The 21,953-nt window shown below is 37.0% G+C and overlaps 1 protein-coding gene across 2 annotated transcripts in view; it reads left to right on the forward strand.

The window, feature by feature from the left end:
* LOC105210356 (matrix metalloproteinase-2) overlaps positions 1-21,953 on the forward strand; it is a 333,824-nt gene that overhangs the window by 83,676 nt on the left and 228,195 nt on the right. For both annotated transcript variants that reach the window (XM_054234408.1, XM_011181254.3), the window contains exons 2-3: positions 16,577-16,678; positions 16,768-16,961. In XM_054234408.1, coding sequence (XP_054090383.1) covers positions 16,589-16,678; positions 16,768-16,961 — 284 coding nt within the window. In that variant the 5' untranslated portion in view covers positions 16,577-16,588. The remainder of the gene's footprint in view (positions 1-16,576; positions 16,679-16,767; positions 16,962-21,953) is intronic.

Here is a 21,953-nt window from a genome sequence, read left to right on the forward strand (position 1 = left end):
AACCGAATGCAAAACAATGCCAGTCAGCTCCCTCAAAACCCCCACGAAACCCACCATGGCCATTTGACTTTTTGTACGCTGCTGCCCATTGTTGCATTGCACGTTGCTGTTGCATAGATTGCATGACAAAAAATTGCTCGGACGTTGAAAACTTTGCCCTTATGTTGAGGCTACAAGGTATACACAACAACAACAGCAACAATACATACATATATGCACGTATAACTGTTGAATAACCGCGTAGACGATTGCAAATTTGCGTCAAAGGTGGCAGGATGAAACGTGACGCAATACAGCTGCCTCACTAAATCGCTGCAATTCGAAATTTCCGTTACACACACATACACATGAGTATGTATGTACTTATTGGTATGACTGCAGGTCTTTTAGCAATTGTTGATTTGAATTGAAGACGCACGAAAGGACATGTAGACCAGCAGCCGTATAATCTCACAAGCCACTTAATAAGTTCAGCCTAAAATGTCATAAGTATCGCTTACACATTTGTATCGCATCAATTATGCAGTGGAATTTAAAATATCTTAAATGCGAAGAGAGTAATTTAATAAAACAGTAAATGTTGAAATCAACGGCAGCAATAAACATAATGGAAAAAACATTGAAAACAACGTAACGTCTCATAAATGTAATTGAATATCACTTATGCGATATGTCTGTCTGTCTGTCCGTCTAACTGTCAGTTTGTTATCTTGCATGCCGCTTAACGCACGTCTCACCGCGTTGCTGCGAGCCAACATCCTGCTGAACCGCTGCCTACCAGACGCACGGCCGTGTCGTTTGCCACCTCCCGCAAATCCTGCAGCCAATATTCGGAAACCACTCACCTCATGACTACGGTCCGATGTGACATGAAATTCCACTTATTCCAAATTCAATTATGCAATTCAGATTACACCAATATACTCGCTCGTACGTACATATACGTCATGTACATATGCAACGCTGATTGTGGAAATGTGCGTAAATCTCCACATGCTTCATGCCAAACGCATCATACGCAACGCACGCACGTAAGCAACTCTGTGTGTGTATGTATGTATGCTTGTTTGCTTGTGTGAATGTGAAATTGACGAGAATTGGGTGACATCTCCTGTGAAATCATCGTACTCGAACTTACTACATTCGGTCTGGTCCTTCTTCCCGTTTAACTGATTCCCAGGTGTATCATTATATAGTCAAGCCTATAAAGTTCTATGGAATACTTCTGTGGTGGAGGTCGCTTTCAACAAGCGGCTCTTGTAAGTACGACACCAACCTTGGCACTTAACGCCTTATTGCATATAACACCAATGGACATAGCTGGAAGGTGCATGTCCGCGAAAGCTGCCATTAGACTTAAGAAATCCGGGTTTTTAGATGAGTGCGTGAATGGGAACTTAAGAATCCTCGCACACTTCGAATTCATTCCGAGGTTATAGGATCATCTCCATCCCGCCCACCCTTGCCCTGGCAACAACTTCTCAGCTCTTATGCCTTCAAGGGACGTTTGAGTGGGAAGTAGTCATTGGAGGGGAGGGACGGTGAGCTTTTTCACGGATGGGTCCAAGTTGGCGGGAAAGGTAGGTGGGGGAGTTTACTGTCGGCGACTCCGCATCAACTTTAGTTTCAGGCTTCCCGACTACTGCAGTGTTTTTCAAGCGGAAGTGGTTGCTATTAAGGCAGCGGCGGATATATTGATATCGGATCTTTAGAAAGTTGACGATTCAATCTGATATAGATCAGGACTTCGATCTCACTATTAGTACTATGGAAACATGTTGGAGCACCGTTGTCCTACTGTGGTTTACTACTGCTCAGTTGCTAGATCCTTCTGACCTAAGGTGTATCGCAGGAGGTCCACCCAGTTCTTTGCCCTCAGTAAAGTTTACCTCTACTTACTCGTAGGGTTTCTTACTGGCAATTGTTCCATCGGTATCTACGTTGTAAGGTTAAAAATCTCACCGGATGCTAGCTGTAGAAGCTGCATGGAGGAAGACGAGTGGAATCATCTCATCACTTTCTGCTGGAATGTCCCGCCTTTGCGAGATAAAAAAAAAAACGATTTCTCGGGTTTCACTTTTTCGAAAAAGCTCGCGAAATAGCGAATATAGAAGTGAAAGTGATTTGTAGTAGGACACTTTGTCGACTCCTAATTACTAAACTAGTGGGATCCTGCCGCCACAAAGTACTGTCTTTTATAGTCTCTGAGGAACAGCCTTATAACCTAACCTAAGTTAAAAATATTGGAATATAATACACATTTGATTTATATTTTTGATTTTTTGGAGATGGATTACTTGAGGAATTTGAATTATTCCATTTTTCATCCATTTTGCATACTCTAATATATGATTTCCCTTGGATTTTGTAAAATGTTCGCTGGGTTTAACAAACTTACATGGCATACATATATACATATATACGCACATTGTAGGCGTTTTAAAGTGTTATCGTTCGTTTTATTTTTGACATTTGACATGTGAGCAGAATGGCAATTGTCAGAATTTGTAAAGTCAAAACGACAGTAATGAGCATGTGGGCACTAAGTATAGCAGTCGGCGTCTGAGTAGTTTACTGCGAAGCTACCGGTTACATATTGTATATAATTATACATATGTATATGTAGTATATTTGCATGTATATAACTTAAAGAAAAATACTTAAAAAAAAATACTAAAAAAAATTTAGTTTTTTTAAAGCAAAATGTTCCGAAAGTATTTATGAGAATCAATAGAAAAGGCAACAATGCTCGTCATATGAAATAATTCCTTAAAAAATAATCTTCTTCATAGTGAAATTAACATCTAATTCTGATTGGAAATCTATAATCACTCTTATAGGTTAATACTTAATTGTTTCTTATTTTCACAGTACACTCTCGATAAAGTCAGCTGTTAAAAGATCGACCTGATGCATCATTTGTGGTTGTTGCAATAACCGAATCACGAATGATTAGTGAAATAGCAGCAAGATCAAACAAACTCATAGTTCAAATCATTTTATTCCAAAAGATGGAGTTTGAAAAGTTAAGGGGTCTACTATTGAAACCGTATTTTCTACAGTCGATTAAAGATAAATGTTAATGTTGCATCTACTAATCAATCACTAATCATCTACAAATAGAGTTGTTGTAAAATAACATCTTCCAATTTACATAAATGGAAAGGGATAAGAAACCTTCTAAATTCCCTGAGACAAAATTTATTTTAACTCACAATTATTGCTAAGCCAGTAAGAGCCCTTTCGCACAGGAGTTAATTGAACAATTAACCGGCCTTTGCTCGATTAAAGCACTAATTTAGTTCGATTTACCATACAAAATAAAAATTTAATTTTTCTACATTCATTTAATTAAAATTAATCGCATACAAATCGAGTTGAAACTTGAATGCCACTCGTCGGATTGTTGTCTACGCTGTAAATTTTTTGTCTTTATTGATAAAATAGCAATCAGCGGATGAAACTCACCATCTTCCTATGAACAGCAAAAACAAAAATGTATAACAGCTGATCGTTAATCGAGTAGTCGGCAGTGCGAAGGGCAAAAACTGGTTTCTCAATTATAAACTTAATGTACTAAATTAATTTGGCTGTGCGAAAAGGCTATAATGGCTATAATGAGTTTTTGACAATATTTATTGCGTGTTTCCTCAATCGAGGACGTACTGTATATACAAGTATTTGTAGTTATGTATTACAATTGGTGTCGACCGAGATTTTACGGAAGTTTTTAACCATTAATGTGATTCATTAAGTCAATATCGTTAACATTCATATTTTCATATTTAAAATATTAATTGTTATTTGGTTTGAAATTCGCATAACGCAATAAATTGGTGGCAATTGGTAAAATCACAAGTAGACTGGCACACTGAAATTGTGTATGAAATATTATGTATTTTACAATGAGAGTTCGGGGCGTAAGTTCATTTCCAGCTGCGACATATTTTTAGAAGAGAACAAACTTTGCGAAAGGTCTTTGCTGCAAGCGTATTAAAATGCAATGTAGGATATAGGTACTAATAGGTAAGGTATGTAGTTACCACCTATAGTATTGGATATTCCGAAAAAAAATATTATAAGAAGAGAAGCTGAGCAGCTGAACACTCAAATAAGAGAGGTGTATACATTTCTAACCCCCACTAGATTTTTCATCAACTCTTTCTTAGCTGAGGCATTTAGTAGATAATGTATTATTGCACATCCCAACGATGAGCCCTGGCCTAATTCTGTCACAAATGCATGCAACTACCACAAGAATTCGTTTTTAACTGTAATGTAACTGTAAAGTAATTAATATTGTGAAATCGTATGAATAATAAATGGAAGCGTTATGAAAAATTGTGATTGAAAGTGACGTTGTAATTAATAAAGCAAGATAAATTAAATTACATTTGCTTCCTGTGTGAATATGCCATAAATAAGTGTGCCGTTAACAAATTTAACGTAAATTGTTCGTATATGTATATCTCGATGCTTGGACCAATTCGACGACGTCACACAAGCGGATGATATTTATTTTTATTTGAACAAACTGAAAGCAATAATTAATTGTAATTTAAACCAGTTGGTGGGTTAATGTACATATATTTAAATTTGGTCACAGTCGAAAACTATTTTAAACGAAAAATATTTTAAATACAAATATCGTAGCTTAATGGCACAAATAAGCGCTTATTCTTTACATTCCACTGTTTCAATTAGCTGGTACAGTGTAATAGCGTTTTTAGATAGCCAAATTAATTGATCAATTAAAATTTTTATTGAGAAACCCTTTTTTGCCTTTTATACTGCCGGCTACTCGATAACCGATCAGCTGTTATACACTTTTGTTTTTGCTTTTCATAAGAAGTTGATAAGTTTCATCAGCTGATTAATATTTTTAGCAACGACATCTATCGTAGCTTATTTTTAATAAAAAAAATCGCAGAGTTGCATTTGATTTTCAAGTCGATTAAAATTACAGAAAGTACCGAATCTAATATACCTTTCACAGGTGCATTTCTTTTAGTAACTATGTGATCTTAAGACGTAAGAAACAGTAAGTAAAAAACAAGAAAACATTGTACTAATTCTTTTTAGCCGGGTTGTTTGCTAGAAACATTAAGGTTATATAGTTAACCGATCTGAACAATTTCTTCGGAGAATTATTTCTATGAGGAATAACTCACACCAAATTTCGTGAAGATACCACGTCAAATACGAAAATTTTCCATACAAGCCATTGATTCCGATCGTTCGGTTTGTATGGCAGCTATATGCTATAGTGAACCGATCTGAACAATTTTTTCGGAGATTAAATTATTCCTATGAGCAAAAACTCACACCAAATTTCGTGAAGATACCACGTCAAATGCGAAAATTTTCCATACAAGCCCTTGATTCCGATCGTTCAGTTTGTATGACAGCTATATGCTATAGTGAACCGATCTGAACAATTTTTTCGGAGATTAAATTATTTCTATGAGCAATAACTCACACCAAATTTCGTGAAGACACCACGTCAAATGCGAAAATTTTCCATACAAGCCCTTGATTCCGGTCGTTCAGTTTGTATGGCAGCTATATGCTATAGTGAACTGATCTGAACAATTTTTTCGGAGATTAAATTATTTCTATGAGCAAAAACTCACACCAAATTTCGTGAAGATATGTAGTAAAATGCGGAAGTTTTCCATACAAGCCCTTGATTCCGATCGTTCAGTTTGTATGGCAGCTATATGCTATAGTGAACCGATCTGAACAATTTTTTTTATATTATTACCATAAGCAGTAATCCATGTCAAATTTCGTGAGGATACCACGTCAAATGCGAAATTTTTCCATACAAGCCATTGATTCCGATCGTTCGGTTTGTATGGCAGCTATATGCTATAGTGAACCGATCTGAACAATTTTTTCGGAGATTATATTATTACCATAAGCAGTAATCCATGTCAAATTTCGTGAGGATACCACGTCAAATGCGAAATTTTTCCATACAAGCCCTTGATTCCGATCGTTCGGTTTGTATGGCAGCTATATGCTATAGTGAACAGATCTGAACAATTTTTTCGGAAATTAAATTATTTCTATGAACAATAACTCACACCAAATTTCGTGAAGATATGTGGTAAAATGCGGAAGTTTTCCATACAAGCCCTTGATTCCGATCGTTCAGTTTGTATGGTAGCTATATGCTATAGTGAACCGATCTGAACAAGTTTATCGGAGATTGAATTATTTCTATGAACAATAACTCACACCAAATTACGCGAAGATATGTAGTAAAATGCGGAAGTTTTCCATAGAAGCCCTTGATTCCGATCGTTCAGTTTGTATGGCAGCTATATGATATAGTGGTCCGATATCGGGAGTTCCGACAAATGAGCAGCTTCGTGAAGAGAAAATAACATCTGCAAAATTTCAAAACGATATCTTAAAAACTGAAGGACTAGTTCGTATATATACAGACAGACAGACAGGCAGACGGACATGGCTAATTCGACGCAGTTCAACATACTGATCATTTATATATATACTTTATAGGGCCTCCGACGCTTCCTTCTGGGTGTTATAAACTTCGTGACAAACTTAATATACCCTGTTCAGGGTATAAAAATACCGTTTAAAGATGTATATTTGATATGCTAAATTGTTTAAATGAAATATATGATTATATTTATAAGAAAGCCTATCTGAAACCCATCTAACCTCTTAACTAAATTACTATAGAAATTTTCGATGCAATTTTTTGAGGATGATATCGTTTTTCTCACTTTTTTTTACTTTTTTCCTTACTATTTTTCAACCTTACGAATTTTTGCACATTTTCCACATACGATTTATTTGCATTTAAGTCGTACGCTTATCGGTTGCACAGCTCTTGCCAATCTTCGTATTATTTTTGCATTTATTTTCGATTATAAGACATTCACATTACCTGAATTGCATTATTTGCTTTTATCTACAACTTTTCAAGATTGCTTTGAACCACGCTTCGTTCTACACCAAATTGAACTTCGCCTAAGGCCGGCAAAAGCTGAAGCACATGGATGGATGTTGAAACATATCCACATTCGTGTATGAAGCAGTTTTGCATTCCTTTGTCGGTATTTGTTTACATTTTCACATTAATGTTATTTTTAGCTCCGCTGCAGTGGCATCAACTAGTTATAAACTACTTCGAGACTAGTGTGTAGCCAAGTAGCCAAGCAACTGGTATGGATCACTTGTTGGTTGTTCTATATAATATGTATGACATATCTGATTTCGAAGCCAATACATTCCCAATCATAGAAGGATATTATTAGTAATGCTTTTTTCCGGCGAAACTCAATATTAAAAAAGGACTTATTTTACATGTTTTGAACCATAATATCTGTCATACATATCGGCTACATCCATTAAAGCTCATATATAATAAACTGTCTCACATAACTCACTTTCATTTTTATACTCTATACTTCAACTTATTCGGCATTATAATTTATACGACACGAGTGTTATATGTATGCATGCATTTCGATATTCGGGTGTCAGGGTCGCATTTGCTTTATAAGTAAGACCTCCTGTGTAGTTACAATTTCAATTTGTAATAACTGTCAAAGTTGTTGGGTTTTATGTGGCCATTCATTGCAATTGTATGGTTTAGCAGAGAGAGGGTACGAGTTGAGAGATTGAGTGAGCATATATATGACTACATATATATGTAAGTACCATATTATATACAAATTTCTAAAACCATAATCATGAATGTGTGGGTGTGGGCAGTTTGGGGTGGTGTTGCATTATAGCGCTTTCCAGTGTGTGCAGTGATAAACAAATATAATAAATATTATCTCGCTGTTTCGAAATTGCTTACTCTCAGCAAATGTTAAGTATTCAGATATGTATAATCGAAACAAATGCATCTCTTACTTAGTGAAATACATATATAAATAAGGGTACGTGAATATGGATATGGAATGGATGGCTATTCGACTACTTCATTTTAAATAGTGAAATGTATCTGAATTAAAGAAGTAAGGAAGTCTGGATTCGGGCTCATTATTTTTTTAGTTATGCTCTTTAAACGCTTTCGTCGAACTCTGTCTGATCTTTATCCTTTTTTATTCTCTCTGTAACTAGACGCTTCTCTTCAGTTGACGATATGAACGTGAATATTAACTATCTGCAAAAGTCATAATTGTATTTTAACATATTCAAGTTTCTGCTACCCATTACGGGGGGTAGCCGCACCTGCGAAGGGAGATTTTCACTGCTTCTCGCGGCAGACGGTTCCGTTACCACAGGCTGTGTTCTTAAGGGACATTCTCCGTTTTCCTTCTCCCTCGACCGATTTATTTGGTATAATAAAGTTCATTCTTAACGGGTCCCCATTCAGAGCCGTTATCTACCTCTCGGAAGGTAGATGCTCCCAAGTTTATCTCGGTTAAGAGGCTAAGGCGAGGATTGATGCATGCCCTATTGAGGCAATGCGTTTCGAGCCGACCAGCGCAAAGAGGGAGTCCTTTCAACCTACACCTATCACATGAACATAATGATGACGGCAGACGAACGTATTTTGAGGCCTGCCAGCGTTTTAATGGGACGGAAGCAGCTTTAGCATTAACCCACTAGCCATTTCTGAAGCGTGTCACCCCGCAAGCTCAGGTGTCGGAATACCACGCCAGGTTTTAATCAAATCCAAAACAATCCTAATTCGTTATTCGTCGATGTCGATCCAGAGTCATAAGATCGTGAGGAGTTTCAAAGGCGGTAAAGGCCGTAGGTCGTTTAGCGTTACCCAGGATGCACTAGGAGGCGACCAGCTTCACATGCACGACTAGAGTTTATTTCATAGACGATATAAATTATACAATTAATCTTCAAAGTATTATAGAAATTTTAACAAAACGTCTAAAGGTTATCTCTATATATTAAGGCAAGTGATGTCAGATTTGGTCAGACGATATTAAAATAGATCGAAATCGCATGATTTCGTCAGTCATTCGATAATAAAATAATATCTCAGGAATGAAGACATTCTTGAAGTGAAATTTAAAACACTCTGATTGACTTTACAAGGCATATAACGAATATATTTTATTAAAACATTATCTGTATCCTACCTTCAATAAAATGGAATTTAGTAAATTCACTTTAATACCAGGGAGAAATTTCAAGTCATTCGATCGAGCCGTTTTTGTGATATACATATGTATTAGATCTACAACTTTGCTTCCACCGTTTTCCAATACATGTCTCTAGGGTCAAGCACTGGTAGATTAAATCGTTTTATATCGACCTGGGACATTTGTGTCAATATTAACCCAACAAAAAAAAAAAAATTGTAGAGATCTGTTTGCATCCCAAACTTATTCTCAACTGAAAATGTCACTTTTTCTCGACATTTGCGGGAAATTTTGCTCTTCTTTTTTAATTCCAAGAAAAGGGCGGCTGAGGCTCATCGACATTTGTAACCGTTTTTATACAAAAAAAACTTAAATTTACAAAAAAACAAGTAAGGAAGGGCTAAGTTCGGGTGTAACCGAACATTTTATACTCTCGCAATTTATTTATTTAACTTTATTTATATTATATAATACACAATTTGACCCACATATTCGTCATATATATTGTCGTCCATTGAAAGTTGGAAACCCTAATATTAGGTTAGAAGCACCGAGGTCCTAATGTTCTATATGTGGGGCCTTGAAAACCTATGGTCCAATTTCGGCGATTTTTAGAATGTGGCTGCCACACTATAAACATAGTATTTGTGCAAAGTTCTGCATCGATATCTTCACTAGTGCTTACTTTATATATTGCAAAGTAAACGATTCAGATCGTCTTCAAAGTTCTGGTATATAAGAAGTAGGCGTGATTGTAACGCGATCTGGCCTCTTTTCACAACATATCATTGGGATGTAAGGAAACTATTACAAACCAAGTTTCATTGAAATCGGTCGAGTAGTTCCTGAGATATGGTTTTTGACCCATAAGTGCGCGATGCCACGCTCATTTTCCATTTTGTAAAAAAATCTGAGTGCAGCTTTCATCTGCCATTTCTTATGTTAAACTTAGTGTATCTGACGTTTTTCGTTAGTGATTTAACCCACTTTTAGTAGTTTTCAACATAACCTTTGTATGGGAGGTGGGCGTGGTTACAATCCGATTTTCTCCATTTTTGGACTGTATAAGGAAAAGGCTAAAAAAAACGACTGCAGAAAGTTTGGTTTGTATAGCTCTATTGGTTTGCGAGATATGTACAAAAAACGTATTTAAGGGCGGCGCCATGCCCACCTCCCCAAAAAAATTACTTCCAAATATGCCCCTTCATAGTGCGATCCTTCATACCAAATTTTATTTCCATAGCTTTATTTATGGCTTAGTTATTACTATGTTATCGGTTTTCGCCATTAAGTGGGCGTGGCAGTGGTCCGATTTTGCTCATTTTCGAAAGCAACCTACCTATGGTGCCAAGAAATAAGTGTAAACCCCTAAAAGCGTTTATCTCAAAACTTAATTTTTAAAGTCGGTGGACACGATTTATCGAAAAGTTAAGAAGCGATTTTGTTCAAATTATGCATACATCTTTGGAATAACATTTGATCCTTAATTAATGAAGAATTTTTTACTTACAACTTTTTTTTCAATCAATTTATGGCGAAAATTTTACCAAAAAGTGAGTTTTTTCGTTAAAATTCTGTCCAAAATTCACATTATAATATTTTCCTTTTTCCTTCGTCCATTAACGAGATTCACTATTGTCTATTTATCTATGAACTATCGGAGTATTTTTAATGATTTCAGATGAACCAATCATGAGTTATGATGTCCACGGCATAAATATGTACCTTTGATATCCCGAAATCTTTAAATGAAATATATGATTGTATATAGAGTTGAACTTCCCTAACTCGAATCACCAAAATCCACAAAAAAAAAGATATATGCCTGCTACTCCCAATTCAAGAGTTCGAATTATGGAGAAACTCGAGTAACAGATGTTCGAGCTATGGAAGTTCAACTGTATTTAGATAAAAAAAAATTTATTAAAATTTCCAGCTATCAACTCAGGGTCCAAACAGTTCTTTCTTCTAACTGCTGTGTCTTTATAACGACCTCGAATTTTATAAAATCTCTTTACTGCCGTATATTAGACATGTAAAGAAGACAATTTATGAAAGAAGAAAATTGTTTGTCCCCTCACATGACCTTAATATTAAGGCTTAACATATACTCCAATTTTCAATAAATTGATATTACGGAGGTGGGAAGAAACTCCATAATTTTTAAGAATTTCTAAAAAATAGTTCATAAGTTAGAACTCAATTACATCACTTTAAACCAAAAGGCAAAATTGTTTTGAACAAATTGTTAATTAATTATAAATTTAATTCAATACTACATGTTTTTTCATATTTTTATTAAACCATTGCCTTTTTGTATTTTTTTAAATCATATCCGGATGTCGAGTTGTGGAGATAAAAACAAAACATAATTAAGTCGTTTAAGAAATATAATATATTTTTTTATGGTTAATAAATACCTATACAAAGGATACAAACGGATATAGACTCGTGCGTACATGTACATACGTACATATATATGTAAATGTACATATAAATAATATAATACATATGTAGGTATGTACATATGTATGTAGGTGTGCGTGGAACAGTTGAACATTGACACGTTACGTGACCTGGAAATTAAGTCGCTATAACGCTAGGCCATCTTCCATGCCTTCACATCACTCCACTCCACCGGCTTATCCAAGCGACTGCCAGACAATGACGCTACTGGCACGTCGTTATAAATTTGCAGTTTGAAACGGCTGCAAACAAACAATGACAAAAATACCAAAAAAAAAAAGTAAAAAAAAAAATGTAAAGAAGTAGAAAAAAAGTGTGGCTAAATCAAATGATTGATTGCGTGTAAGTGAAAGCAAACAAGAAGCATGAAAATGCTGCGAAAGACACGAGCGAATATATGGGCATACACATGCATGTACTGATATTAAATATATGTATATATATATATATATATATATATATATATATATATATATATATATATATGTGTTTATAGTTTAAAATGTCAAAAGTTGAGGTATGTGTGTGTGTGTGTGTGTGCGAGATGTAACAGAAATAATTTAATGATATTTTTATCATAACAATCCCTGTGTCCTTAAGGGAATATTTAAGATTAGTTAATTTATGATATACCAACTTCTTTAAAAAATTGCAGTTTAAATTGCACTTTTGTATGCGCCTTTTACTGGCTTTAAAGCAGTGCTGTTACAGCTTAAATGACAATTGAAGCTTATAATAATCAAACACATAAAAAGTTATGAAATTTATACTCGTATGTTAGCTTTTGCCAAAATATCATCAGAGTCTAAGCTTCTACCATTAACAGAAAAACTTAAATGCAAATTTTTCCAACTCATATCATTGTATTTACATACAAGTACATACATATTCATCACTTGTCTTCTTTTAGGCTTTATGCATTTGGGTTCTTGGCGAGCATCTTTCGTACAAGAATATATTGAGAAATTTTTAAGCCGCTGACGCTACTATTTATTTTGCTACAAATCTCCAGCTTTCAATGATTATTGCACAGTGTTGTGGTATTACTTAAAAACAAGTCAAAAAATATTCACCGAAACCGTTTATATTTTTTACATTTTCATGCGAATCCATCAGTTGGCAAACCAAAACAGTCTCCGAAATGTTGAAAAAAAAAGCAACGAAAAACTCTTTTACAAAACAATTTATTATTATTTTAGAAAATAATAATGTCAAGAAAGTGCTGAAAACATATTTAAATATTTTACAAAAGCATTTTATCACTGGAAAATGCGATCCTTATTTAATTTTCACAGTAACTTAGTTTGGTTGGTTGGTTGAAAAGGGAGGCGAAGAGAGCCTGACCGCAATAGGCCATTATTAGACCCATTGTGCTCCCCGAGGGTACCCTGATAACCATCACCTGAACAACTCGGTCGATTTAACGCAGCTTCTGAGTTTTTTCCATCTCAGGTGCCCAATTTCTATCAGATTAGAGTAATGGGCGCCATGGAAGGTATCTCTTCTTAACGTATAGGAGGCTGGGCATTCGCAGAGATAATGCTCTAATGTCTCGTCATTTTCCGCGCACGCCCAGCATTCTGCCGATTCTACTATACCAAGTCTCTGCAGTTGGCCTCTTAGAGGTAGTTGCCCCGTGATGACTCCTGTGATACAGCTTAGTTCTCTTTTGCTTAAAGAAAAAAAATGTTGGTCTGTCCAGTGTAAACACTACCCCATAGTAGTTGTGTGGCCCGTGTTGCACATGTTCCAGGATCTGAGATGTTCCCCTAGCGTCCATTGCTTTAGGCAGCGCTTGAGAGAACTGAAAGGTCTGGGTCAGTTGCCCCTGAGCGAGCCAACTCATCTGCCTTTTCTTCTCATCTTCTATACCTATATGACCGGGTACCCAGATTATTTTAACTGAGTTTTCTCCCGCTAGTCTATTAATTGCCTCTTTGCATGATCTGACGCATTGAGACTTCGAGTTGGCGCAGCGGATAGTCTTAATTGTGGCTTTCTATCCACAAAAAAGTTGATAGCCCTGTTTGTTTGAGCCCAGGCCCACCTAGTGCCTTCTCTTAGTCCTACAATCTCAGCTTGAAATACCGATCGGTCGGTGACTACATAGATTTCACCATTGGTACTATCTATGATTGTATCGTTGGTCACTGCTTTGGAAGGAGAACATTGCCTTAATTTCCCCAACAGCCTCGGTTTCCCGGTCACAAGACCAATCCAAACCGAGTTCAGTGACAAGATTTAGTATGATTCCATGTCCCCATTGGCGCAACTTAGTTTAGTGCCCAATTTATTTTATAAATTACGAGTACTTCTTTTTGTACATTAAAAGGTCATAGGTAATATTATATCGAACCGAAAGTAGTAGGTTATTTTTTTACACCAATATTATTTGAAACGTCATTACCACAAACTCAAGAACCTCAATATAAGCTAAGTTCAATGATCCATATACGGATGTCTCCACCGAAAGCTTCACTGCTAAATTAACGATTCTTAGAAATAGTTTTATTTTTTCATTTTTGATTAAGTATAATTAGATCTATGTAATTAGAATCTAAAAAATTATTCTCAGCTGTCATAACCAATTACCAGGAAATCATCATAGTTCGAATGATCCGGTTTTGATCAAATATGTGTGGTAACTCAACCCTTTTAAAAATGAAATGTCTGTGGTAGTCGATTTTCAAGGCTTCTCTTGAGTGAATTTTTCATCAGTAAAACATTCGCCATAGACCAGGATAGGAACGGGACCTCTTTCAGATTGATTTTAGATGCTTTCAAGCAGTATTTTGTGTTGTTTTTAGATCGTGGGCAATAGAAAAAGTGCTTTCTTACCGATCGAACTCGAAGATTATCATAATTTCATCGATACTTTCGACAAATGTCCTTCCAGAACGTGGTCCAGCTAGTGCTTTGGCATCAAAATTACCGAAACGTATTCAGACAGGTTTTCTTTGGCAAAGAAAAACAATAAAATATGATTTCTTGGCTGGTGTCCATCTTTGAGCATATTGTTGTATTGAATCATATTGACCATACTGTCATATAAGCTTGATCGGATGTTGGTATACACCATTGAATTAGGAGGAAAATGTAGATTATATTCATATGTTGTATTTTTTAGTAGTAATTAATACTATTATATATACTGTAATTAATAATATTTTTTCTTTTAATTTCTTTTTTTCGAATTTTGAATCCAAATTTTTCGATTTTGGAGGTTAACTTCGAAAATCGGAGAATACAATTGTTTTTACTTATGACTCAATCTGCTGAAAAAAATTTGTTTCGTTCAATACCCAGAAAAAAGTTGAATTATGTGCGAGAGATTGAGTTGAAACCTACCAATTTAACAGTACATCCACAACGTATTGAACAAAACTTTAACATTAAACTACTTTTAGATAATAAAAACACGAATAAAACACTATTTAGCATCAAAACGCTTTTAACTAACGGGTGATTTTTTTGAGGTTAGGATTTTCATGCATTAGTATTTGACAGATCACGTGGGATTTCAGACATGGTGTCAAAGAGAAAGATGCTCAGTATGCTTTGACATTTCATCATGAATAGACTTACTAACGAGCAACGCTTGCAAATCATTGAATTTTATTACCAAAATCAGTGTTCGGTTCGAAATGTGTTTCGCGCTTTACGTCCGATTTATGGTCTACATAATCGACCAAGTGAGCAAACAATTAATGCGATTGTGACCAAGTTTCGCACTCAGTTTACTTTATTGGACATTAAACCAACCACACGAATGCGTACAGTGCGTACAGAAGAGAATATTGCGTCTGTTTCTGAGAGTGTGGCTGAAGACCGTGAAATGTCGATTCGTCGCCGTTCGCAGCAATTGGGTTTGTGTTATTCGACCACATGGAAGATTTTACGCAAAGATCTTGGTGTAAAACCGTATAAAATACAGCTCGTGCAAGAACTGAAGCCGAACGATCTGCCACAACGTCGAATTTTCAGTGAATGGGCCCTAGAAAAGTTGGCAGAAAATCCGCTTTTTTATCGACAAATTTTGTTCAGCGATGAGGCTCATTTCTGGTTGAATGGCTACGTAAATAAGCAAAATTGCCGCATTTGGGGTGAAGAGCAACCAGAAGCCGTTCAAGAACTGCCCATGCATCCCGAAAAATGCACTGTTTGGTGTGGTTTGTACGCTGGTGGAATCATTGGACCGTATTTTTTCAAAGATGCTGTTGGACGCAACGTTACGGTGAATGGCGATCGCTATCGTTCGATGCTAACAAACTTTTTGTTGCCAAAAATGGAAGAACTGAACTTGGTTGACATGTGGTTTCAACAAGATGGCGCTACATGCCACACAGCTCGCGATTCTATGGCCATTTTGAGGGAAAACTTCGGAGAACAATTCATCTCAAGAAATGGACCCGTAAGTTGGCCACCAAGATCATGCGATTTAACGCCTTTAGACTATTTTTTGTGGGGCTACGTCAAGTCTAAAGTCTACAGAAATAAGCCAGCAACTATTCCAGCTTTGGAAGACAACATTTCCGAAGAAATTCGGGCTATTCCGGCCGAAATGCTCGAAAAAGTTGCCCAAAATTGGACTTTCCGAATGGACCACCTAAGACGCAGCCGCGGTCAACATTTAAATGAAATTATCTTCAAAAAGTAAATGTCATGAACCAATCTAACGTTTCAAATAAAGAACCGATGAGATTTTGCAAATTTTATGCGTTTTTTTTTTAAAAAAAGTTATCAAGCTCTTAAAAAATCACCCTTTACATATAAGATTGAGGGTGATATAACAACAGCAACATTTTGCACAGTCGCCTGTGGCAATTGGTGCCACTGTGCCAAAAATTTCGCCACACTACTTAGCATAATTTTAGGCATACACTTTGCACAGTTACTCGTAATGTAACAGTAATATAAATGTGGCTGCATCGCCTACATAAGTACATATACTTGGCACACTAAACAAAAGGCTAATGCATTTGCATTCATTTCTCTTATCTTCTTCTCGTTTGCAGTACAATTACCTGATGGAGTTTGATTATCTACCAAAGTCGGACATCGAGACGGGCGCGCTGAGAACCGAGGAACAGCTGAAGGATGCCATACGGAATCTGCAGGTATGTAAACACAACTGCCGAACAGCAAAGAGCCATTGTGCTCAATCCATATACGTATTCTAATACATTTTTTGTTTGCTGCATTATAGCGCTTTGGCAACATTCCGGCCACCGGTGAAATAGATGAGGCCACACAAAAACTAATACACCGGCCACGTTGCGGTGTGGGTGATAGCAGCCGAACTGCCAATTTCTCACCAGATAATCTACAATACGGACATCATCGTATGAAACGCTACGCACTGCAAGGCTCCAAATGGGACCGTACGGATTTAACATGGAGGTGAGTGTGATGCAGTCCAGTTTATGCACGAAATTGTGCCAGCTAATCTTGCTTGCCTACAAACTAACGCTCGTGTACTATACGAAGGCGTACGCCTAAAAGCATACTGCATTTATTAAGTAACCAAGAGCGGGCAGCGTACGCAAATGCAGCGTGTCTAGCGCGTTGAGTGTTTAATGAAACGTGACAGGGTGAACGCGCAATTAAAATTTGCAACAAATTGCAATTAATGCCCCCCGTTTCAATTTCTCGCCATTTAACGGCGTCCACGACGCTGCTGAAGTGCAATTATTAATTTTTTTTTTGTGGCATCATGAAATTGTTGTACCCTTACTAACGTTGTAACTGTGGATATCTGCTTGCTGTCTTAGTTTAAAGCGCGTCCATCCATCCGTACTCTTCCTCCATCCATACACAGTTTTCAATTATTACTGTATATATTTATAATTTTTGTTTCCCGTTAGTCTCGTTTTTTTTGTTTTTGTTTTTTTTTTTTTTTTTTTTTGCTCAAGTTCGCTGCAACTGCTCTATTAATTGTATTTCCGTTCACTCCAGTGGCAAGCATCTTCGACTTTGCAGCGCTGGTCACGCCTTTCGCTTTTCAATCCGCTGGCGCCGAAGAAGCGCGCACCCCAGCCCGTTTCTTTCAGCGTCTTTCAATTAATTCAAATGTCAAACTGAGCGTGTCATGTTAAGTTTTATTTTTATTACACAATTTTGTGAATATCTCAAAATTTATTTCTTCAGCCAGTTGCCTGAGAGAGAGACAGAGAGAGCGCGACATTGGCAGTGTTTCGTCTGGCGTTGCTTGCAATGTTTTGTGCATAATTTGTGCGGGGTTGCACAAATTCTTTAGCAACAATAAGTGTGTTTTTATGCAAAATATCAGTGAAAGTTTTGTACGCCCCCCCAACAGTATAGTCGCTTATGCCAGCGCTTGTCCAAGTCGAAGAAGTGGAAGTTTTTAGTTGCGCCGAAGAATACAGTTTCTTCCAGCATTCCCAAATCGTACATAATTTAGCTTCGCTCTTTATTATTTCACTATTATTTTGTGTGAAGAATAACTAACTTCGTGCTTCATAAGAAAACACTGGTCGCACCCAGTGCACTCTTATGCGAAATTAAAATTCAGTGGAAATATTTTTATATCTACGTTCAGAGAACGATGAGAGGGGCCATAAGCAAGTTTTTTGAATAAGCAACGCTGCCATAAAGCACATTCTTTATTAAGTTATCAATCAAATATCCTTTAAGCACCCGTTAAAATTTCAAGTCTAAACGAACCCAAAAACAATGACGAAGTGAAGGCTCACTCTTTATTTTCTTAAGCTAAGATCTGTTCAATCTTTACATTTTTGTTGCTTTTACTATGCTATTTTATACTTTAGTCGGTCTAGTGTCTTATTCAGCGCACCTCGTACAAGTACTTGACGCGCACTCATCACAGTTTTTAAGTTCTTTAGCAGTTTGTGCCAAATTGAGCGTCATAGTTTGCGACGGGTGTGTTAATTCGTTTGTTGGAAAGTGGATTTTTATTTTTTTAGCTTTATTTTTTAATCTTTCAGAACTTTGTACAAATTGTCGGAGTGCGTAACGAATTCATTACTGTTACGTTAATAATTGCGAATGAATTATTTATTTCGAGAACTGCAATAAACCGTTCGTTGGGAGAAGAGTATTTTCTTTTTTTTTTCAAACCAACAAAACTACGCAATAATAAAAAGCTTAGTATGTTAAGAATGTTCTGTAAAACAAGAAAACTCCTTTAGTTGATCCCAATATGCCCATGAAGCACCTTGAGCTTATCACGAATCTGCTCAACCGTCTCACTCATGTTCTATCTAAAGGGTAATCCATTTCGAGGTTCAACCAAAGAAAAAAACAAAGAAAATTAAAATTTAATGGGAAATGTTTATTTTCATTCGAAAGAATATTCCTTGGCATTTATTATTTTTTTTTAATTTTCTCTTTTCTCCATGACGGCTTCGTCTCAGATGGTTCATCCATTGAGTTCAATTTTCGATGACTCGTTCGAGCATTTCGACTGGTAACTGGCTAATGACAGCGTGACGTTTAGCCTGAAATGGGCCTGAAATCGCAGAACAGAATTTGGCTCGAAAACGTGGGATCTTCTTTGTTCTTTTCAAGAGCTCATAGAGGGAAGCTATGTCGCTTGAGATGGTCGAGCGGCTTCAGTTCTTGCACAATCTGTATTTTGTACGCATTCAATTTAAGATCTCAACGTAAAATGCACCATATGTCAGTGTGAGTTACTGCGAGCGACGCCAAAACGACTCTCCTTCACGGTCTTCGTGTAGACTTCTAAGCTACGGCTGCTATATTTTCGTGCTGGACGTGGTCTATTATCCAATAATGAATGCTGGGTCTCAGAATGTGTGATGGTGTTGCGAATAGTAGGCTTAGTAGGTCGATTATGTTGACCATACGTTGAGCGGAGTGCGCGAAACACTTTCTTTACAGAACGTGAATTTTCGTAATATATATATATATATATATATATATATTTGGCGTAGGAACCGCTTTAAGCGACTAAAGCCAAATCCACCAGAGCGCGCCACTCATTCCTCCTTTTTGCTTTTTGGCGCCAACTGGAAACACCAAGTTAAGCCAGGTCACTTTACACATGGTCTTTCCACCGGAGTGGAGGTCGTCTTCTTCCGCGGCTTCCTCCAGCGGGTACTGCATCGAATACTTTCAGAGCTGGAGTGTTTTCTTCCATCCGTACAACATGACCTAGCCAGCGTAGCCGCTGTCTTTTTATTCGCTGAACTATGTCAATGTCGTCGTATAAATCGTACAGCTCATCGTTCCATTGTCTGCGGTATTCGCCGTTGCCAATGTTTAAGGGACCATAAATCTTGCGCAAAACCTTTCTCTCGAAAACCCCAAGAGTCGTCTCATCGGATGTTGTCATCGTCCACGCTTCAGCGCCATACATCAGGACGGGAATAATGAGCGACTTATAGAGTTTGATTTTGGTTCGTCGAGAGAGGACTTTACTTTTCAATTGCCTACTCAGTCCAAAGTAGCACCTGTTGGCAAGAGTGATTCTGCGTTGGATTTCAAGGCTGACATTGTTGGTGTTGTTAATGCTGGTTCCCAGATAAACGAAATTATCTACAACTTCAAAGTTATGACTGTCAACAGTGACGTGGGAGCCAAGACGCGAGTGCGCTGACTGTTTGTTTGATGACAGGAGATATTTCGTCTTGTCCTCATTCACCACCAGACCCATTTCAGTGGCGCCAAGCTCACGTTACTCTGTCATCCTCTGACTATTTACCACTTTCCAGCGTCGCCTTACAACCTACACTTCCTTCGCTGCGATGAGTCCTCAAGGATTTTAGAATGTGAGTCATAGAGTCGCCGAGATATGCCTGAGCCTGTTAGCAACTTTCGCAGCCATATATTTATCGGCTATGTCAAGGGGGCTTATGCAGCTGGTCAACAAATATTGATAAGACCGGCGTACCTTGGTTTCATAGAGCCAAATGACTGCTTTTTTAGAGGTGGATGTTCTTTTCTTAATCCTTAACCCTTTCATGACCATTGTTGCCTATAGGAAAGTGTTTAGTTTATTTATAATAATTTAATTTGTGCCTATAAGCAACATCCTGTAACTAATGAACCAGGATACATAGGACTTTGCAATTTTTATCACTTCATATTTGAGTTAAGACTAATATATATCTGTCCGTCTGAGATAGTTTCAGAATTAATTCTTTTGCTTAAGGTAGTAAAAATTAAAAAAAAAAAAACTCCTTCAATAACGTTTCACTAATGTCTCATTGAGGTCATTTTTATTCACAACAATACGGTACAATAAAGTCCCTAACGGCAGCTAATTTGTTTCATTAACCATCCGGTGAATTATTTCTTCAATTATTGACGACGCAGCTACGAAGTGAATTTGCTGAAAGTAACCTACTTTTTATATTGAATCAGAAAAGCAAAAGCAAAAGCTTTTCTTTCGTTGCAGCAAAGCATATTAACCGCATACACATGCTCAAACGTACATATGTACATGTATGTGTGTGTATGGGTATGGAAGATACTGGTTTCACCAAAGGATGCATTCCATTATGTTTGCAAGTATCCCGTTACACAGCACTTAGTATGCAACAAAGTGTTTTGTCCCGCTGATTGTTTGCTTTTTGTTTTTGCGCATTTTCCGCTGTTACGTACTCTCTCTTTTTTTCGCCTTAGAGAAGCAACAACAAAGCATCAGCAACATTTTTTGCTTCTTTTAGCTGAAGTTACCACTCATTTTGCATAGGAATGCACGCGGCGAAGGACATATTCCTTTTGCTTACACATACACATACACATGTCCATATGTCCATATGTATGTATGTATGTGCTTGTGTCGTTGTCCTTGGTTGCCCTTTTGTCAGTGCATTTTATTGTAATCGTGTTACCGGATGTGATTATAAAGTAATTGTATTGCTATTTGTTGTTATTTGCCATTACCACTCATGTTGCAATTACAATTGCTGCTGCTGCTGCGGCTGCTGACGCCGCTGCCGCTTTTCTATCAGCGACCAGCGTTGTTATTGTAATTAAAAAACAATACCCAGTGGTGATGGCGATAGCTAGCTGGCGTATTTAAGCGTGTCTCCTGCAGTGTGCCATAAGCTTGACTAGTCCACAATATTGCATTGCAAGTAAATCGTGAATGTGGCGTTGCATTTGTTGTTGTTGTTGTTGTTGTTGCTAACTGCACAACATTTGCATTTAAATTACAAAGTCAAAACACACGCGCCACTCAATTTAATATACAAAACACATGCAACACACGCAGCCAGTGGAGAAATGAAGTGAAATGCTAACACACACCCACACCTACATACATAAATCTCAAATGCATTATACATACATACATACAAACAATATATTACAAACATACAACTGTGTCCGCAAACACTCACACACATAAACTGACTGCTAAGTCCTTGCCTCATACCAGCAGCA

This window comes from Zeugodacus cucurbitae, chromosome 6 (assembly GCF_028554725.1).
Source record: "Zeugodacus cucurbitae isolate PBARC_wt_2022May chromosome 6, idZeuCucr1.2, whole genome shotgun sequence".
In the NCBI taxonomy this organism is placed as follows: Eukaryota; Metazoa; Arthropoda; class Insecta; order Diptera; family Tephritidae; genus Zeugodacus; species Zeugodacus cucurbitae.